Source organism: Cicer arietinum, chromosome 1, assembly GCF_000331145.2.
Source record: "Cicer arietinum cultivar CDC Frontier isolate Library 1 chromosome 1, Cicar.CDCFrontier_v2.0, whole genome shotgun sequence".
NCBI classification, from domain to species: domain Eukaryota; kingdom Viridiplantae; phylum Streptophyta; class Magnoliopsida; order Fabales; family Fabaceae; genus Cicer; species Cicer arietinum.
In genome coordinates this window covers 53,684,352-53,701,773 of record NC_021160.2, presented here as the reverse complement: position 1 = coordinate 53,701,773, position 17,422 = coordinate 53,684,352, and the positions used below count along the sequence as shown (strand labels likewise).

The following is a 17,422-nucleotide window of genomic DNA, read 5'->3' as shown; positions in this document are numbered from 1 at the left end:
TATAGGATCCAAAAGTACGCTTGATCAAATTACGTATTAAAAAGTGCAATTAACCAACTTTTAATTTATATAATTTCAATAAGAATAAATTGTTTTATCTAAATTATTCTAGTATCTATAATGTTGCAGATTTAAAAAATTAAATAAAAAATTATTTTATTTCATTACACAATAATTGACTCGTTTGTGTAAAGAGTTTATTTTAAAATAAATAATTATTTTAACTTTTAATATATTTATGTCTAAATGTATCATTTAATTAATATTATTTATAAAAAATTTAATGTAATATATTCTTCTATACATTTATAATTAATAATATATTAATATCTAATAAATAATTTTTTTTAACACGTCTGTGTGAAATGATCAAATATAAATTAAATATACAGGAATTTATTAAAATTTGCTTAATTTTATGGTGAATATATTGGTTGATATTCGTGTTGTTGACGGGTCATATTAGTTATTTTTTAATTTTGAAAGATGATATTTATTAACAAGTGAAAATAAAAATTAGGTGGTACTAGTATTTATGCAAAAAAGAATTAGAAGAAAAATTAACTAAGAAAACGGGGTAAACCCCGTTGAATCCAATGGTGGCGCTGCACATTGCTCCTAAACCCTATTCCCATTCTCATTCTCATTCTGATTCCAATGCTATTCAACTCCATCACCACCGTAATCATCTTCTTCTTCAACCTTGATTGAGCATGTTCCACTTTTACCCTCTCCCTGATCATGCTAATGCCCTCTCTGCGATCCACTCGCAGATTCTGCAACAACTTCTCTTCCTCTTCCTCCTCCGCCGCAATCGTCAATAATAAACCCTTACAACCACCAGCTCTCGACAGACTCAAATCCGAGTGGGACCCACACAAACTCTTCCATCTCTTCAAATCCAATGCAACTAATCCCATCCTCATCGAAAATCGTTTCGCCTTTTACGACACCGTTTCACGTCTCGCCGGTGCTAAACGCTTCGACTACATCGAACAATTACTCGAACAACAGAAAACCCTACCTCAATCTCGCCGCGAAGGTTTCGTCGTTCGAATTATCGCTTTGTATGGTAATGCTGGTATGACCAAACACGCTCTCGAAACTTTCTATCAAATGCATTCTTTCAAATGTAATAGAACCGTTAAATCTTTTAATATCACTCTTAAGGTTTTGGCTCAGACGCGGGATTATGATTCTATTGTTCGCTTTTTGAATGACGTTCCTTCTAGTTTTAACATTAAGTTAGATGTTTATTCTGTTAACATTGCTATTAAGGCTTTTTGTGAACTTGATAAGCTTCAAGAGGCTTATTTGTTTATGTTAGAGTGTGAGAATAATAAGGGTATTAAACCTGATGTTGTTACTTATACCACTCTTATGTCTGCGTTTTATGAGCATATGAGGTGGGAAGTTGGTAATGGATTGTGGAACCGTATGGTGTTGAAAGGTTGTATGCCGAATATCGCTACTTTTAATGTTCGGATCCAGTTTTTGGTTACGGTGAGGCGAGTTTGGGATGCTAATGCTCTTATGCGTTTGATGTGGAGAATTGGGGTTACTCCCGATGATGTTACTTTAGTTTTGATTATCAAGGGTTTTTTTCTGGTTGGTTATCCTGACATGGCAACGAGGGTTTTTTCAGCGTTGCACAAGAAGGGTTATAAGCTTTCTGCTAAGATTTACCAGACAATGATTCACTATTTGTGTAAGAGAGAGGATTTTGATCAGGCATGTGCTATGTGCGAAGATAGTATGAAGAAAAATTGGTTTCCGAACGTAGATACCATCTTTATGCTGCTGGAAGGCCTTAAGAGATTTGGGAAGATTGATGAAGCCAAGGAGATTGTTGTGTTGGCTAAGAGCAGAAAACCTCCGTTTTCTTCCAGTTATTTGGCTACAATGAAATCTCTATTGTCTGGGCAGAAAAGTTAGTGGAATAGGGAAATCGTTTGACTTTAGTGGGGTAGCTGCCCAAATGGATCTCATATTCTTTGTATTCCATTCATTTGTACATCTTGATAATTTAAGTAACAAGCCTGAAAAATTTGAAGGCATCTCATCCAATTTATACAAGCAGTCAAATACTAGTTATCTCCACTCAGTTCATTATATTTTCCTGAATAATGTTCCAGTCAAGATGGTATTTCAGGAGGCAATTATCATATATACTCTTGTAAGTTTTGAAATACTCCTTTCCTTTCAACATTCTTTCATACTGCCACATACATACACCGTTTTTCTGTTATCACTTTCATTGCAGAGAAATCGTGCATGAATATGAAGGTTCTACATGATATTCTGTTCCATGCCTTTCATTAAAAATCGTATTTCTGTTTGGTGATTTATCCATGGATCTTTTTATGAGATCGATAGTAATAAATCGAATATTCATATATATTTGCAATGACGGAAAATTTTAGGGTGGATTTGTGGTGTTAAAGGCACTTGCATATCTTGATAAATCACTTTTTTGTGTTTTGGAGAAAAATAATATTTTCCTGTATGCATGCACAAATATATGTCATATATGAATGCCAATTTAGTCATAGTTGTTTGTCTTAAGATACTTATGTTATGCTAAATGATTTCAGAATCATGGTGGAGAACATAATACTTATTTTTAATAAGTGAAGTTTGTTCCTTTTGGATATTTATGATCAGATGTAAACTTGGGTGTAACATTTTGTTATTCAATTTTATTTTTCATACAAATTACATTTTTTATCAATGTGCCTGCTGGTTTCGTTTTTTTTTATTTTTATATTATCTTATTTAGGTGATGTACCGTAAGTTAACCTGTAGCTTTACCCTTATGACTGTTCAAACCCAGTTATATGAATAATTAAAGTTCTAAATTAGTTGTTTGTTGATGTATAGATTTGAGGATTGTTGATTTATGGCCTGTTAAAAAATGAAGTTAAATTAGAATTGATTCGAGATATCTATTTGCCATTGAAGTGGAAAAGGAAAAGCGTTATCGTCATGATCTGGAAATTTCTGGAAGTATTTTGATTTGCAATATGGGCTTAGTGTAGTGTACAGCAGATGCCTGTATACCATGAGCAACCTTATTCAGATTTTGAGGCTGTCTAGATGGCTTCTTTCAGCACTGTATAATAATGTATGCACGTGGTTCAACGAAGTACTTGTGAAGGGAGGAAGTTTTTACAGAGACAGGTTTCTGCGAGTGAACCTCGAAACTAGCTGAATGTTCACCTGGTTTTGGAGGTATCCCATTATTGTTTATGTTTCCAATCAAATTTGTTGAAGGAGATAATCTATTTGTCTGCATAACTAAGTTATGTTGAAGTGTATTGGAGAACTTGCATCTGCCTTCTGCTGTGAAAATTATTGTTAAGGGTGTATGAGGGACAATAAACAAGAACAATACAGAGCATTATCATTGGAAGGCAAAATTGAGTGTAAATTTTGGGATTATCCCTAGATCTGACCATGGTGACATTGCTGTTTCACATGGATAAAGTTTGTGTACTTCCCCGATGATTGTTTGTGCAGTCTTCGGCTAACAGTGCTGACAATTTTGACTGAATAAACTACGAAGATAAAGAGCAAGTACAGAAAGAGCAATGCTACACAGCTAGAAAAAAAGTTACCTGAATTTTGACAAAATACAGGTGAGGTTGCTGGGTGTAATAGAGTGGTGACCACCTCATTCAAAAGTCAACTGCCCATCAATTCATTTTGGCAATTGTCTTTCTAGCTTTTTTTTCATATAATTTTTTCATTGAAAAAAACATGAGAAACTTTATTCTTGATTTTGAATACATGAAAGCCTGCAAAGTTAAGCAGTTATTCTTATTAATAATGATTTTTTTAAAATCATCACAAATTGCTTATCATTTAAATTTTATTTTCTTCACCATGATCTATTCCTAGTGGTTTTGGTTTAATGGAATCCTTAAAGATTTTTTAAAGTTTCATCAGCCGGTCTGTTTTGTGTATTGGATCCAGGTAATTTATTCCTCCGATGATTAATCCTTCTGCCTTGTTTCGTCTTAACTTATTAGACACAGTATATCGTCATTCATCCAGACTGTTGAACCGTTTTTGCGTATATATTCGTAATACTTTTATGCTCTCAGGTTTCATTGATGATTATACAGCAAAGCGTTAAATGATTACATTTACATCGAACCAAACATTACTTGAGTGAATGAATCGTGCACCATAAACATGATAATTGTCCATAAAATCTGTGACTTCCCCTTTATGTAATTTTTAAAGTCGCAATCTGATGCAAACTCAGTTTTACAATTCTAGATACGTTTGATAAGTAGAAGTAGTGTTTTTATGATAATTTATTCAAATCAGTTTTTTATTTGTAGTTTTTAAACTATTCTTTATTTTAAATATTGTATTAAACATATGGAAATTCTTAAAAAAATTATTATAAGTGATTATTTAAAATAAAAAAACTGTATTTCTCTTGTTCTTATTTATAAAAAAGAAAGTGATGATGTATATAATTTAAAATGTGGATCAAATATATTACATTTTTTCTTATAAATAGAAACACGGAGGGAGTATCAAACAAAGTCGAGTGTATTAGGCAATGAAACATATAAATGGTCTGTGGTTTATTGTGGCTACCTTGGTTGTGCGTGTGAAGATTGTTACTTTAGGATTACACTAGAAGAATAATCTAGTAAATAGTTGTTTTGTTCTGTTTTTTTGACAGGAATTTAGTCACTTGTTTTGTTGGAATCAAATCCAACATGTAAATGCAACAGTTAATCATTATCTCAAAATATGTATAAGATTTATTATAAATTGTTGAGTAATTTAATATTGGCTAAAATATAATTTTGATGTTATCTTTTATTTAATATTTATTTTAATGATTTTTTTTTTGGTTCTTTATTTTTAATGTAATATTTATTTTACTTTTAAAAAAATAATTTTGTATAATTTTGTAAAAAAATAAAGAACAAATAGTTATTAAGAATAAGATAAAAACTAAATAAAAGATGAATGATCAAAATAAATTAAAAAAACAAATGACCAAAATAAATATCAATGAAAAGATAAAAACTTAAAATTATATTTAAGTCTTCAATATTTTAACTCTAATTCTTCTAGCAGGAAAAAGATAAGTTTTAAATCTGCATGAAATAATTACTGTTAAAATTAAATATTAGTTTGTTCAAAAAAATTCTAAAGATCTGATAATTGTGATTAGTTTTTAAAATAAAATAAAAAATTGTGAACACCATAGACCTCAAAGTTTCATTGAATATAATGCCCAAAAAATCAATTATTTAATGTCATATTATTTTTTACATTTAATTATTTAATCTCAAGAGACCGCCAACGAAACTCCATGTTACCTAATAATTTACCAGATTTTTTTACAAGGGGAGTGTAATTTTAATTAAATGCTTGTTAATATTTTGAGGAAAATACCGATAAATTCCTATAATTTGATGACTAAATTCGTATTTACAATAGAAAATGTTAATTCAACGCTTTGAGTTGGTAACACCGATCTTTTTGGTTCGGTTCCTTCCAAAATCAATGTCAAAGGCTTTTTGGCAACATTGGAAACTTATGGGGCTTTGATTGATGGATTTTGCAAGGCTGGGGAGTTTCAAGTAGTTGATCAACTGATGAAAAAAATGAATGTGATGGGATTGAATGTGAATGTACAAGTGTTTAATAATGTTATTGTTCCTCAATACAAGCATGGTTTGGTGGAAGAAGCTGCCGAGATGATGAGAAGGATGAATGAGGTGGGTTGTGAGCCGGATATTACGACTTTTAATATTCTGATTAACTTTTTGTGTCGTGTTGGAAGGATTAAAGAAGCTGAAGAGCTCATAGAGAAGGTGAAAGAAAGGAAATTGTTGCCAAATAAGTTTAGTTATACGCCTCTCATGCATGCTTGCATGCTTATTGCAAACAAGGGGATTATGTTATGGCATCAGATATGCTTTTTAAGATTGTTGAAATAGGAGATAAACCGGACTTGGTTGCCTATGGAGCTTTTATCCATGGAGTTGTTGCTGTTGGGGAAATTGATGTTGCGCTGATGGTCCAAGAGAAAATGATGGAGAAGGGTGTTTTTCCTGATGCTCAGATTTACAATGTTTTGATGAGTGGTCTCTGCAAGAAAGGAAAGTTTCCTGCTGCCAAACTACTACTATCAGAAATGCTTGATCGAAATTTACAACCTGATGCGTATGTTTATGCCACTCTGGTAGATGGGTTTATTAGAAATGATGAACTTCATAAGGCAACAACTCTTTTTGAAGTTGTAATGAGTAAAGGTATAGACCCTGGCCTTGTCGGGTTCAATGTCATGATTAGGGGTTTATGTAAATTCCGAAAGATGACAAACGCTGTGTCATACTTATATAAGATGAAAAATATGCATCACGCTCCAGATGAATACACTTACTCCACAGTTATAGATGGATTTGTAAAGCATCGTGACTTAGATAGTTCACTCAAGATGTTTTGGACAGATGGTGAAACAGAAATAAAAGCCAAATGTGGTTGCTTATACCTCCTTGATCGATGGATTCTGTAAGAAAGCAGATATGAGCAGAGCTGAAATTTTTTTCAAAGGGATGCAATCTTTTAATTTGGAGCCTAATGTTGTCACATACACTATATTTATCGGTGGTTTTTGTAAGGCCGGTAAACCTGAAAAAGCAGCATCCTTTTTTGAGCTAATGCTGATGAAAAATTGTCTTCCAAATGATACTATATTCCATTAACTCATACATGGTTTAAAAAATATTACAAAAAGTACAGTTCTTATCAGAAAATATGACGAAAGTGACAGATCCTTGATTTTGGATTTCTTTTCAACGATGATATCGGGTGGATGGAGTGAAGTGATTGCCGCTTATAATTCTATTATTGTTTGTCTTTGTAAGCATGGAATGGTTGATACTGCCCAGTTGTTACAAACTAAGATGCTGAGGAAAGGGTTTCCTATGGATTCTGTATGTTTGAGTGCCCTGCTGCATGGTTTATGTCAAACAGGAAAATCGAAAGAATGGAGAAATATTATATCCGGCGATCTGAATAAGATTGAACTCCAAACTGCTTTTGAGTACTCCCTGAAATTAGACAAATACCTGCATCAGGGAAGGCTCTCAGAGGCTTCAATTATTTTACAGACCTTGATTGAAGACTCAAAATTTTATGATAAATCAGACAAAAATCAAAGGGTGACAAACTTACAGTAAAGCAGGGTTCTTCATTGTTTGTATCCTTGTCTGCAGTTTTGGTTCTTGGACCTCATCTTCGAGACAATAATTATTCTACCTCGTAATGTGTTGATTGTTTTCTTGTCCAGGACCTGTGGCTTTGCTTCTCCTCATGGTGTCAATTGGGTTCCTAAGAATCTAGTCCATCCTGCACAATATTTCCTGTACCATAGCCTCTATATTTTCACACTAGTGTCCATCCAGAACCGTTGCTCCATTTCCTTTTCTCTCTATTGCCTCAATTATTGCAAGATTCTCTCCGCAGCATCCCCTCAATCCACCATTCTCATTTAGCCATGAAATACTCCCTAGTAAAAGGAGCTATTAATAGAAGATGGATACCTTCCCCCATACTCTCTAGTCTCTATATTAATAGAAGATATACTAGCTATTAAAGGATACTCATGTGGTGTCGGAAGTATAGAATTACAATTTTAATAATGAAGTTATGAGAAAATCTAGCAATCAAGTGAATTAGTGGGGATATATCTTAGAATCTACTGTCTAGACTCAGTGGACACTTCTGTCTGACTTTCCTTGAAAAGAAAAATATAAAGATTTTTAATTAAAAAACAAGGTTATTTTGTTCATAGTGGCATTTGACGGCATCAGTGTTCATAACAATGCCAAGTGTCTCAAAGTATATTGTTATTTTACCAAGGGTTGTAAATTGGAAATTGCAAAAACTTATATGTTTGAAAGCTGTCAAGAACTTTAATAACTTTACATCGATCACATTTGCCAATGTTTTGTTTTTCTCCAGTGTCGGAGGTGATCTTTACAATAACCTCAGCTGTAAAGGATGTATGTGGAAAGCCTCCAACTGAGCCCCGTTTCCTTGATAAGTATGGAAGAATTTGCTTGTGCTAGGATGAAATTGTATGGAAGGTGAGAAGACATGCATGCCGGACGATGTTTAGTAAAAGATCACAGCAAACTTTTGAAAATTTTCTTGGTTTACTCATTCATTCTACTACTTACCTTAGAGACATATTATTTTCTGACATTCACATGGTGTATGTCATCATATGCATCTATCTAGTTACTACAAATATTGTTATTTGATGTTAATTGTTTTGCATGGGACTCATCACGCTAGTGATTACCTTCTGCTATGCACATGGCATGATACTCCATCTTAAAAGAATAAATATGAACTGAAGAAAAAAAAAATCACAATACTACTAATAATCACAACACTTGCATTTTTTTTGCCTCACCACACCTCTGATCCAACGTTTATCCTTTTGCATCTTATGTACTCCCATGTTCCATTGCTGTGAAAGGAGTTTCTTCTTGATGTTGTGCTTACATTTTCCCTGTATATCTTTTGAAGGGATATTTGGAAAATACAGAAAAAGAAAGAATCAAGAGACTGATAAGGTTGAAGCCTCCTACCGAATTTTGAATGAGAAATCCTGACAGTCATTAGAATCAGCAGTTTGAGGTGTGTTGAGCATCATGTGAGTTATAATGGCAAGATACCGAGGTCAGGCAAACCTCTGAATATGATAAATTTTTCTCTAGTATGGTGCATGTGAGGATTTTGCTCGACCAATAAATATTTGTATAACATTCTCAAATTATACATCTTTTATGTTGTAACATCTATATCGTTGATTTTATTCTACCTTTACTTTGTACAATGTGTGTTTTTCATTCTTTCTTTGTTTGCTCTTCTAAATAGTATTTTGGTAATTTTTTAATGTCACCCATAAAATGACTTTTTCAAAGGGTTACTATTTTTAAAATACTATTTGTTACTTTTGATAAGAAAAAAATGGAGCACTCAATATGAGGTGGGTAAAAGGAAAGAAATGAAAGGTTAACCTTTTAGACCCCAAAAGAGGAGAAACTGAAGCACAGAATGATAAAAAAAATATTCGCAACGTTAGAATTTCATAACTTTCTTCCTTTCAATGAAGAAAACAATAAATTAAATCCAGAAAGAATGAAAACATTAACAGCCTATTTTATACTGAAAGCAAAATAAATTTTGTAGTTCAATATTGTAGGTCTGTCTATAATGACATATCTTCTACATTGCAACAACAAAAATGCAAATCATTAAAGATTACATATCTTCGAACGATTCAGATGTAGTTATGACTTGAATTTCATGCAGTCTGCTCTTCAATATCACCATTTTCAGCATCTTCAGCCGCCGCAGCTGCCATCAGCTCATCAAAATTTGCTGTCTTCCCAAGTACTATTTCAATCTAAAATATGTTTTCATCAAATGTAGAACTTAGAAACTAATAACAAATAACGCTATATCTTAGAGACTGTTTAACCTGACTATAAATTCAACAAAGCTTTTTTTTTTTTTATGAAAAGAAAGACATTTCTTACATTCTAAGTAAAATGAAATTGTTGGCACCCTTACCTTGGCCTTTTGGACAGGTCTACCTCTAGAATCATCCTTTATGTCGACAGTTGATGTCATGATTTCTGCATCAAGATTCCATCATAAAACAAATCAGATAATTTAACAACTGGAGAAGTAGAGAATGTAACAAGAGGGGAGAGGAAACATTCCCACTCCCCAAAGAAAAAGATAGTATCGCACTCTTTTCAACAGCAAGCCCGTTATTTTTCAAAATTTCAGCAACAGTTACCACTGTGGCAATCGCTGTAACAAAGACAGAAAAAAATAATCAGAAACGACATTAAAATTTAAAGAAGGAAAAGAGTAAAGAAAAGATAGAACCAGAAAGTTATATAAATCACAAAACACACTGCATTTTCTTCCTTGTCTTAAGTTTACAATTAATTCTACTATTACAGAAAATAATATGAGTGTCTACATAATCAACAACATCCAAAAAGTCGTTGCCTTCTGATCCAAATTTAGAAAACCATAAAACGTTTCTCTAGTATTCAATTCATTAATACAAATAAACTATACCATATGATTGCAACCGTGTTGTCCCACCATTTCTGTCTTCAATCAAATAGAGAAGTTCATAATGAATCAAAGCAAATCTCTCACTACACTACCTCCAAAATACCATGTGGTTACAAATATAGTTAATCCAATTTGTCTTTATCAAATTTTCCACACCAAATAGTTAAACCCCTAACTAAACCACACTATGCATCAGCAAAACAAACCAATGCAATCTACCAACAACTTACATGGAGTTTCATAAATGTTTGTAAACAAAATAAAAACATAAAAAGTTTGAAACAAATTTCAAAACCCGAATCATTCATAGACAAAAAAAAATTATATTCGTGTTCTCAAAAAAGCAACAATAGCACATTTCAATTAATTACAAAACAATAAAAAATAATAAAAGGAAAAAATAAGAAGCATTTGAATACCCATTCCTAGTGCTGAGAGTTCCACCTCATTATGCTGTTGCATGTATCTCTGCAACAACAATAATTAAAAAAAAAATAATGAATAAACAAAAAAAAATGAAAGAAGACACAGTAATTAAAGAAAGACAAGGATTGGTACCTTAGCGAGATTAACATAGAAGAAAAGAGGTTTCTTGGTGTTAGAGACTTGAATGCGATTCTTCTTATACGAATCGGAGTTGTTATTAATGTTGATGTTGTTAAGTCCCTCTGTTATGCCTTCCATTCCTTTTTCCTTCTCCTACGATTACGATCACGAAACGATGATGATACTATCAATCAAAACCCTAACAATTTGTTTATCGAATGATGTTTTGTTCATTCAAGAAACCCCCGAAGCACAAACAGCGTCCTTTCTCTTTCTTACTGGGCCAAGGCCCAATAATTTGATTCGATTTGGTTTATTTGTAGGATGTTTGATTGCACCAGGCCCACTCATGAAAACAACGTTTCAGACTACAAAAAATTTATGGATTTTATTTATATACTAATATGGAGGTCTTGCCAAGCATGAATGAGATAATTATTTATGTAAATTTCAATGGATTATCTTTTTAAATGATTTTAATTAAGTTTGAATCATTCTAATTTTTTATACATATAATTACATAGTCATTGATATCATATTTTAATACTTACATGAATAGCATGGTAGATGATATTCACTAATTTATTTTTTTTGAGTCAATGATATTTATCAATTTAATCTATATATAAATAAATATCATATAGATTATAATATATTATAGGCTAAATTACATTCGTGGTCCCTTAACTTAATTTCAGGTAACGTTTTGGTCCTTTAACCCCTTTTTTTTTCCCATTGCAGTATTTTATTTTTTGAAATAATTTCAATTTTACCCTTTAAGTGAGTTTCCGTTAAGGCAACTTTAACAAATTCCCTCATCCGTTTTCTTTTCAGTTTTTTCTCTTTGATATTTCTAAATCTCTTGTTTGGTATTTTCATCTTCACTGATTTCCCTCTTCTCATTTTCGTCTTCTTATTTTCCTGTTTTCTTCTCTCATCTCCACTGATTTCCCTCTTCTCATCTCCGTGAAATCGTTTTCCTCTGCGTGTTCTTCTCTTGTCCCACTTGTTTTTCTCTTATCATTTTCTTCTTCCATCCATGAAAAATCATATTCACGGTTCCCAAAACTCAAAATCCATGGCCGCCTCATGTTCAAATGGGTCAAATACACAGTCCTACAACTATGGTTCTTTCGTTTCCAATGGAATTCGTGAGCTGCCAAATTGTGATTGTGGTTTGAAACATGTGATGCGCACAGTGACAAAATGGGGTCCGAACAGAGGAAGAAAGTTTTGTGGTTGTAGGAATTTTGTGGTAAGCAATAAAACCTTTATGGTTTTTGATATTTTCGTTGAGGTTGTTAGATTAGATTTTGGGATTTTGTTTTTCATAATGGTTTTCTCATATTAGGGTTTTAGATTTATGGTTTTTTGGTTCAGATTAGAAATTTGTTTCTTGTTGATTTGTTATTGATGTTCTCTTTGTTCATCAATTGTAGAGTTGTAATATTGAATGTAGATGCAATTACTTTGTTTGGGGTTCAGACTATATGCCTCAAACACAACAGAGAACTCCACAACAAATACATACACAATGTTTAGAGTGCCCCCAAAAGGAGTTGGAGATTATGACTCTTAGGAATGTCATTTTGAAGATGCATGGAGATCACAAGTCAACCATTATTAAGATGAAATTGCTGCTATTTTTATGCATTTTGTTTGGTGTAGCATGTGTTGTTTTATTGTTGATCTTAGCTCTAAAATGAGCTTATTGTAGTAGATGTAATTTTCTTGAGGTTGATGTAGTAGATTTGTTGTAAGTATGTAGTTATGATAGAGTTTGTTGTATGGAATTTGGAACTATTAATGTAATTTTCTTTTGCATCAATTGTGGCTCCAATGTTCTTGGTTGTTATTTATTTAATTATTACTGTCAATATAATATTTGATTTGTCTGCAATTGTATTATTAAACATTAGATTTAAATTGATGAAAATCAGAAAGTCAACATGGTGCTATGAATCTCAGAAAATCAGAATTGAGATCCATAAATGATTCATTCATAAGGAGTGCATAATCAATAATTTTGTTTCAGGTGGTACAAAACGGCATACAATGTTCATAAACCATTTCCTGCATAATTTATTCATTCATAATCCATAATTCTGTTTCAAGTGGTACAAAACGGCATACAATGTTCATAAAGCATTTCCTGCATAATTTATTCATTCATAATCCATAATTCTGTTTCAGGTGATACAAAATGACATAAAGTGATCATAAACTAAAATAAACTAACAAAAAGTGATCATAAACTAGCAAAAAGTGACAGATCATAATATTACTATTTCCATGTTTTGAACTTTGGTCTAAAAGTGCTTGAATGAGCTTGAGCTTTTGCAGGCTTGGACGGAGCTTGTGCAGGCTGGGACTGGGCTTGTGCAGGCTGGGACTGAGCTTGTGCAGGCTGGGACTGAGCTTGTGCAGGCTGGGACTAGGCTTGTGCAGGCTGGGACTGGGACTGAGCTTGCTGGGACAGACCTTGTGCAGATTGTAGTTTGTTGGGTCTTCCTCTGCGTTTGACGGGTTGTGTGGGTTGGTTTTTCTTGGGTCTTCCTCTGGTTTTGATAGGTTGTGATTGGGCTTGGGCTTGGGTCTGGGCAGCTTGAATTTGGGTTTGAACAGCTTCAGTTTGGGCTTGGACAACTTCAGTTTGCGCTTGACCAACTTCAGTTTGAGACTGGCTTTCTTGGGTTTGGCTTGGACATGATGCCTTGTTATGACCAGATTGTTTACAGTTGCTGCACTTACTTGACATCCCTTTCCTACTAATCATTGTCGAGTCCTTATTTTTTTCATCGCCATCTTTGTTCTTTGACCTTTTGGGCCTTCCTGGAAGCCTTCTTGATGGTGGCGGTAAGACATCAGGATATGGAGTTTGAGCCCATATATTTTGTCCATTTGTTGGGTAAATAACAGGTCGGTAACATGCCGCATATGTCTCTCGCCTAAAATATGTTAGAATCAAGTCTTCTTGATCATTTTTGAGGAAGTTGCAACAACAAACTACATGGCAGCAGGGAATTCCAGTGAGCATCCACTTCCTATATGAACATTCTCTATTTTCCAGTGATACCATAAACTTGTCTCCTGTGTGGTTGATGTTACTAACTCTCAAATATATTTTCACCAGCATACCTTGTTCAATAAGAATAAGAAGAATTAACACATGATTTCATAACAGAATCAGAACAGAATCAAATTTCAGAGATGAACAGAATCAGACAAATGATCAGAATCAGAAATCATAATTCAGAATTCAGACAGATTTCAGAATAACAGGATCAGAATTATAGAATTCAGGCAGAAATCGGGATCAGAATTCAGAATAACAGAACACAAATGAACAGAATCATAACAGAAATGAACAGAATCAGACAATATCAGGATCATAATCATAGCATAAACATGATCAAAATCAAGATCAGAATCAGGCAAAATCAGGATCAGAATCATAGCATAAACAGGATCAGAATCAGGATCAGAATCATGCAAAATCAGGCAGAAATCATAATTCAGAATTCAAGCAGATTTCATAATAATAAACATGTTTCAAAATCATAGCATAATAAACATGTTTCAAAATCGATTTCAGGCAGATTTTAGAACCATAGAATTAAAAAACAGAACAAAACCAAAGCATAAAAAACAATATTACCTACACAACCACATTCTTGATAATTCTTGTTCCTTTGCTAACTTTTTCTTGATTTGAGGCAGAACAGAACAAGTGTACCTTTCCAATGTAGTTCTATTTCTAGCCCACCTTTCCAATAAGTACAATTTGATGTCTTCAAACATTGTCACTATGGGTTTCCCTCTAGGTCCAATTATGACACTATTGAATGTCTCTGACATATTATTAACAAGCACATCACATTTAGAATTGAAACTAAATCTTGACTTTGACCAAAACCTTGGAGGAATCTTCACTAAATATTTGTAGGCCTATTCGTTAACTTTCCTCAACTCTTTCATTTCACTTTCCCATGCTTGATGATATGTTGACTTGGCTGCCTTACACATCAATTCCTTAAGCTTCTTCCATGGGTGAATTTTTCTGAAGTTGTTATAGAGGTGTCTTACACAAAATCTTTGTTCCACCCCAGGAAGCAACTCATCCATTGCAGGCAATAGTCCCTTACATAAACAACAAAAAATAATGAATATGGACTTTAATGTGTGCTCTAAAGGTTTTTTAATACAGTAAATTCTGCATTAACAAAGGGAAATACATATCCAAAGTCAGAAAAGATGAATTATTTATAGATATTTGATGAAGAAGACTGCAAAACAGAATTACCAAACTCCTAAGCCTGCACACAAGTCACCCTCATCCTATATTTGATGCTAAAAATATGCAGCCTGCAGCTTTCTATTTGATGCTAAAAAATATGCAGCCTACAGCTTTCTTGTATTAGAACTTGTGGCACAAACAAAATTAAATATAATTCTTTTTAAGGAACATAATTCAATATAAATTTTATATGTATTTTTTCTGTCATCGGATTTGGGGGTTAATGCAATGCATTCTTATTTTTATGCAGCATGCATTCTTATTTTTATGATCGATCTAATTCAATGCAATGCAACAACACTTGCAGTCTTGCACAAGGTGACTAGGATATGTATTTCCAATCTAAACTAAATTACCAAAACAGAATTACCAATCTAACTGAATTACCATAACAGAATTTTCATTCTAACAGAATTACCAATCTAACAGAATTACCAAAACAGAATTACCAATCTAACAGAATTTTCAATCTACCAATCTAACAGAATTACCAAAACAGAACTTTAATGAGTACCTTTTGCTGATCAGATATGAAGGTGTAGGACTTGCATGCTTGTTGTCCACCCAAGTCATCAATTAATAATTTAAGGAACCAAGTCCATGAATCTCTTGTCTCACCTTCAACTACAGCAAGGGCAATTGGAAGCATTTGGTCATTTGGATCTCTACCTACAACAGCAAGAATCATACCCCCATAATACCTTTTAAGGAAACAACCATCGAGACCAATTATTGGTCTACAAATCAGGAAATCTCTTTACATCCATTAAGACACATATATAGGCGTTGAAAACTAGGTAAAAGTGGTATGTCCACATAGTCAGTTACCTCTGAATTTGTAGCTTGGACTTCTAACTTAACTGTACTATTTGGATTTGATCTTAATAACTCATGACAATAATCATACAATCTTATATATTGCTCTCTGAATGATCCATCAACCATATCAATTGCAACCCTACATGCCCTGAATGTCTTCATCTTACTTACTCCAGCATTCCACTTTTGATGAACATTGTTAGAAATATCTGTAATTTTTATGTTCGGGTTCTCTTTAACTGTTGAGTACAATCTTTTCCCGAGCCAACTTGATCTCATAAATTTGACCTTATACTCTCTATTACATGAATGTGTGTCAACTAGTTTCCTAAGTTGCCATGTATCTTCATCAGGTAACTTTGCACAATTGGCAAACCACTCACAACCTTCCTTGCATTTAACTCTCACTCTTAGTTTGTCATTTTTTATAAACTTCAAATCCCTCTAATTATGAATGGCATATGTTGTCATAGCCTCCTTAAATTCTTCTTTACCAGTGAAAAGGGTTCCTAAAACCCACTTATAATCTTCCTTTTTTTTTGGCATGACAAATAAAGGATACTTATCAGTTTCTTGTGAATCATCACTTTCCAATTCCTCTGTAAAATACTCTTCATCAAATAATTCCTTCTCACTTTGCATTTTATGTTCTTTTCTATTTGAAGATGAATTCAAAGTATCATCACTTGACATATTGGTCTCTTCATCATTGTAAAGCCCCAAATTTTTTGATCCAAAAATTACTTAAACATATTAGTTTTCTTTTAGAAATAACTATAATTTTTTTTTAAAAGTAGTTCATCATGTAATAATTTGAAGATGCGTCAGAAAATGACTTGATATTTTTATTTTTTTTTGTAAAAGAATGTAATGCAATTTACTAAAATATTATTTATTCGTTTATTTGCAAAATTAATATTCCAGTTATTAGATCAATATTCATTTATGCTCCAAAATAAAATAAAGTTTCTTTAAGTGAATTTCAAAATAAGCAAGGTTGACTGAAATTAATTACATTCAATTATTTACAAGCAAATGAAATCTCACTTCCACATTTCTATTAAAAGTTAACGATGAAAAGTAAATAACTTTACAATGTACGATAAAATTTTTAGTAATACAAAATATTATTTTTAAAGTAAAGGTCTCATTTTCCCACGCGCGTGCACCAAATCAAACATCATTCATACAACTTTTGAGATTATTAGTACCTAAATATTGGTGTAAGGGGTCAGTTCATCCCACAACAAAAATTAAACCAAATAATAAATTAACAACCATAAAATATGAATATAAAATCCTTTCGTCATAAAAGATTTAAAGAAATTGGTTATTTAATAGTTTTCAAAGATGTATTAAAAGTCATAAAATGTATCTAAATAAATCAAGTAGCAACCGTAGAGCAAATAATTAGATCAAAATAAAAATAACAATAGAATATATGCAAGTTATGCATGCTCCTAAATATATATGATCCGGATATAACCAACCACACAGAAGTCACACATACCAATGAGAAAAAATTAAACCAGCCACACATGCGTCCACAAAGATGCATATTATATGTTATGAAATCACCAGCCACTTAGGCAACCACAAAAATAACATTAT

General features: G+C 32.7%; 3 protein-coding genes and 1 long non-coding RNA gene across 6 annotated transcripts; 3 read left to right on the top strand and 1 right to left on the bottom strand.

Moving 5' to 3' along the window:
* Positions 1 to 551: 551 nt before the first annotated feature.
* On the top strand, positions 552 to 3,822 carry LOC101489456 (pentatricopeptide repeat-containing protein At1g80150, mitochondrial). Of its 3 annotated transcripts, none has more exons than XM_004486623.4 (2): positions 552 to 2,176; positions 2,962 to 3,822. In XM_004486623.4, exon 1 carries the CDS (start codon positions 742 to 744, stop codon positions 1,933 to 1,935), a length of 1,194 nt encoding a protein of 397 aa, XP_004486680.1. In that variant the 5' UTR covers positions 552 to 741; the 3' UTR covers positions 1,936 to 2,176; positions 2,962 to 3,822. The 3 variants fall into 3 exon arrangements, with proteins under 3 accessions (XP_004486680.1, XP_004486679.1, XP_073223530.1); XM_004486622.4 differs by having other exon boundaries at positions 2,881 to 3,822; XM_073367429.1 differs by having other exon boundaries at positions 2,595 to 3,822.
* On the top strand, positions 3,062 to 7,220 carry LOC101490973 (uncharacterized). The gene is given in 5 exon segments (XM_073364267.1): positions 3,062 to 3,180; positions 3,929 to 3,975; positions 5,497 to 5,906; positions 5,909 to 6,478; positions 6,480 to 7,220. Coding segments are annotated over 5 exon segments (1,887 nt in total).
* A 297-nt stretch (positions 7,221 to 7,517) lies between these two features.
* LOC113785177 (uncharacterized) lies at positions 7,518 to 8,887 on the top strand. The gene is made up of 2 exons (XR_003471323.2): positions 7,518 to 8,129; positions 8,578 to 8,887. It is a non-coding gene; the product is annotated as an uncharacterized lncRNA (long non-coding RNA).
* Positions 8,888 to 9,109: 222 nt separating this feature from the next.
* LOC101489985 (uncharacterized protein At2g34160-like) lies at positions 9,110 to 10,968 on the bottom strand. The gene is made up of 5 exons (XM_004486625.4): positions 10,708 to 10,968; positions 10,569 to 10,617; positions 9,811 to 9,873; positions 9,628 to 9,692; positions 9,110 to 9,460 (listed from the first exon to the last, which is right to left on the bottom strand). The coding sequence occupies exons 1-5, from the start codon at positions 10,831 to 10,833 to the stop codon at positions 9,359 to 9,361; spliced, it is 405 nt and encodes a 134-aa protein (XP_004486682.1). The 5' UTR covers positions 10,834 to 10,968; the 3' UTR covers positions 9,110 to 9,358.
* Between the last annotated feature and the right edge of the window lie 6,454 nt (positions 10,969 to 17,422).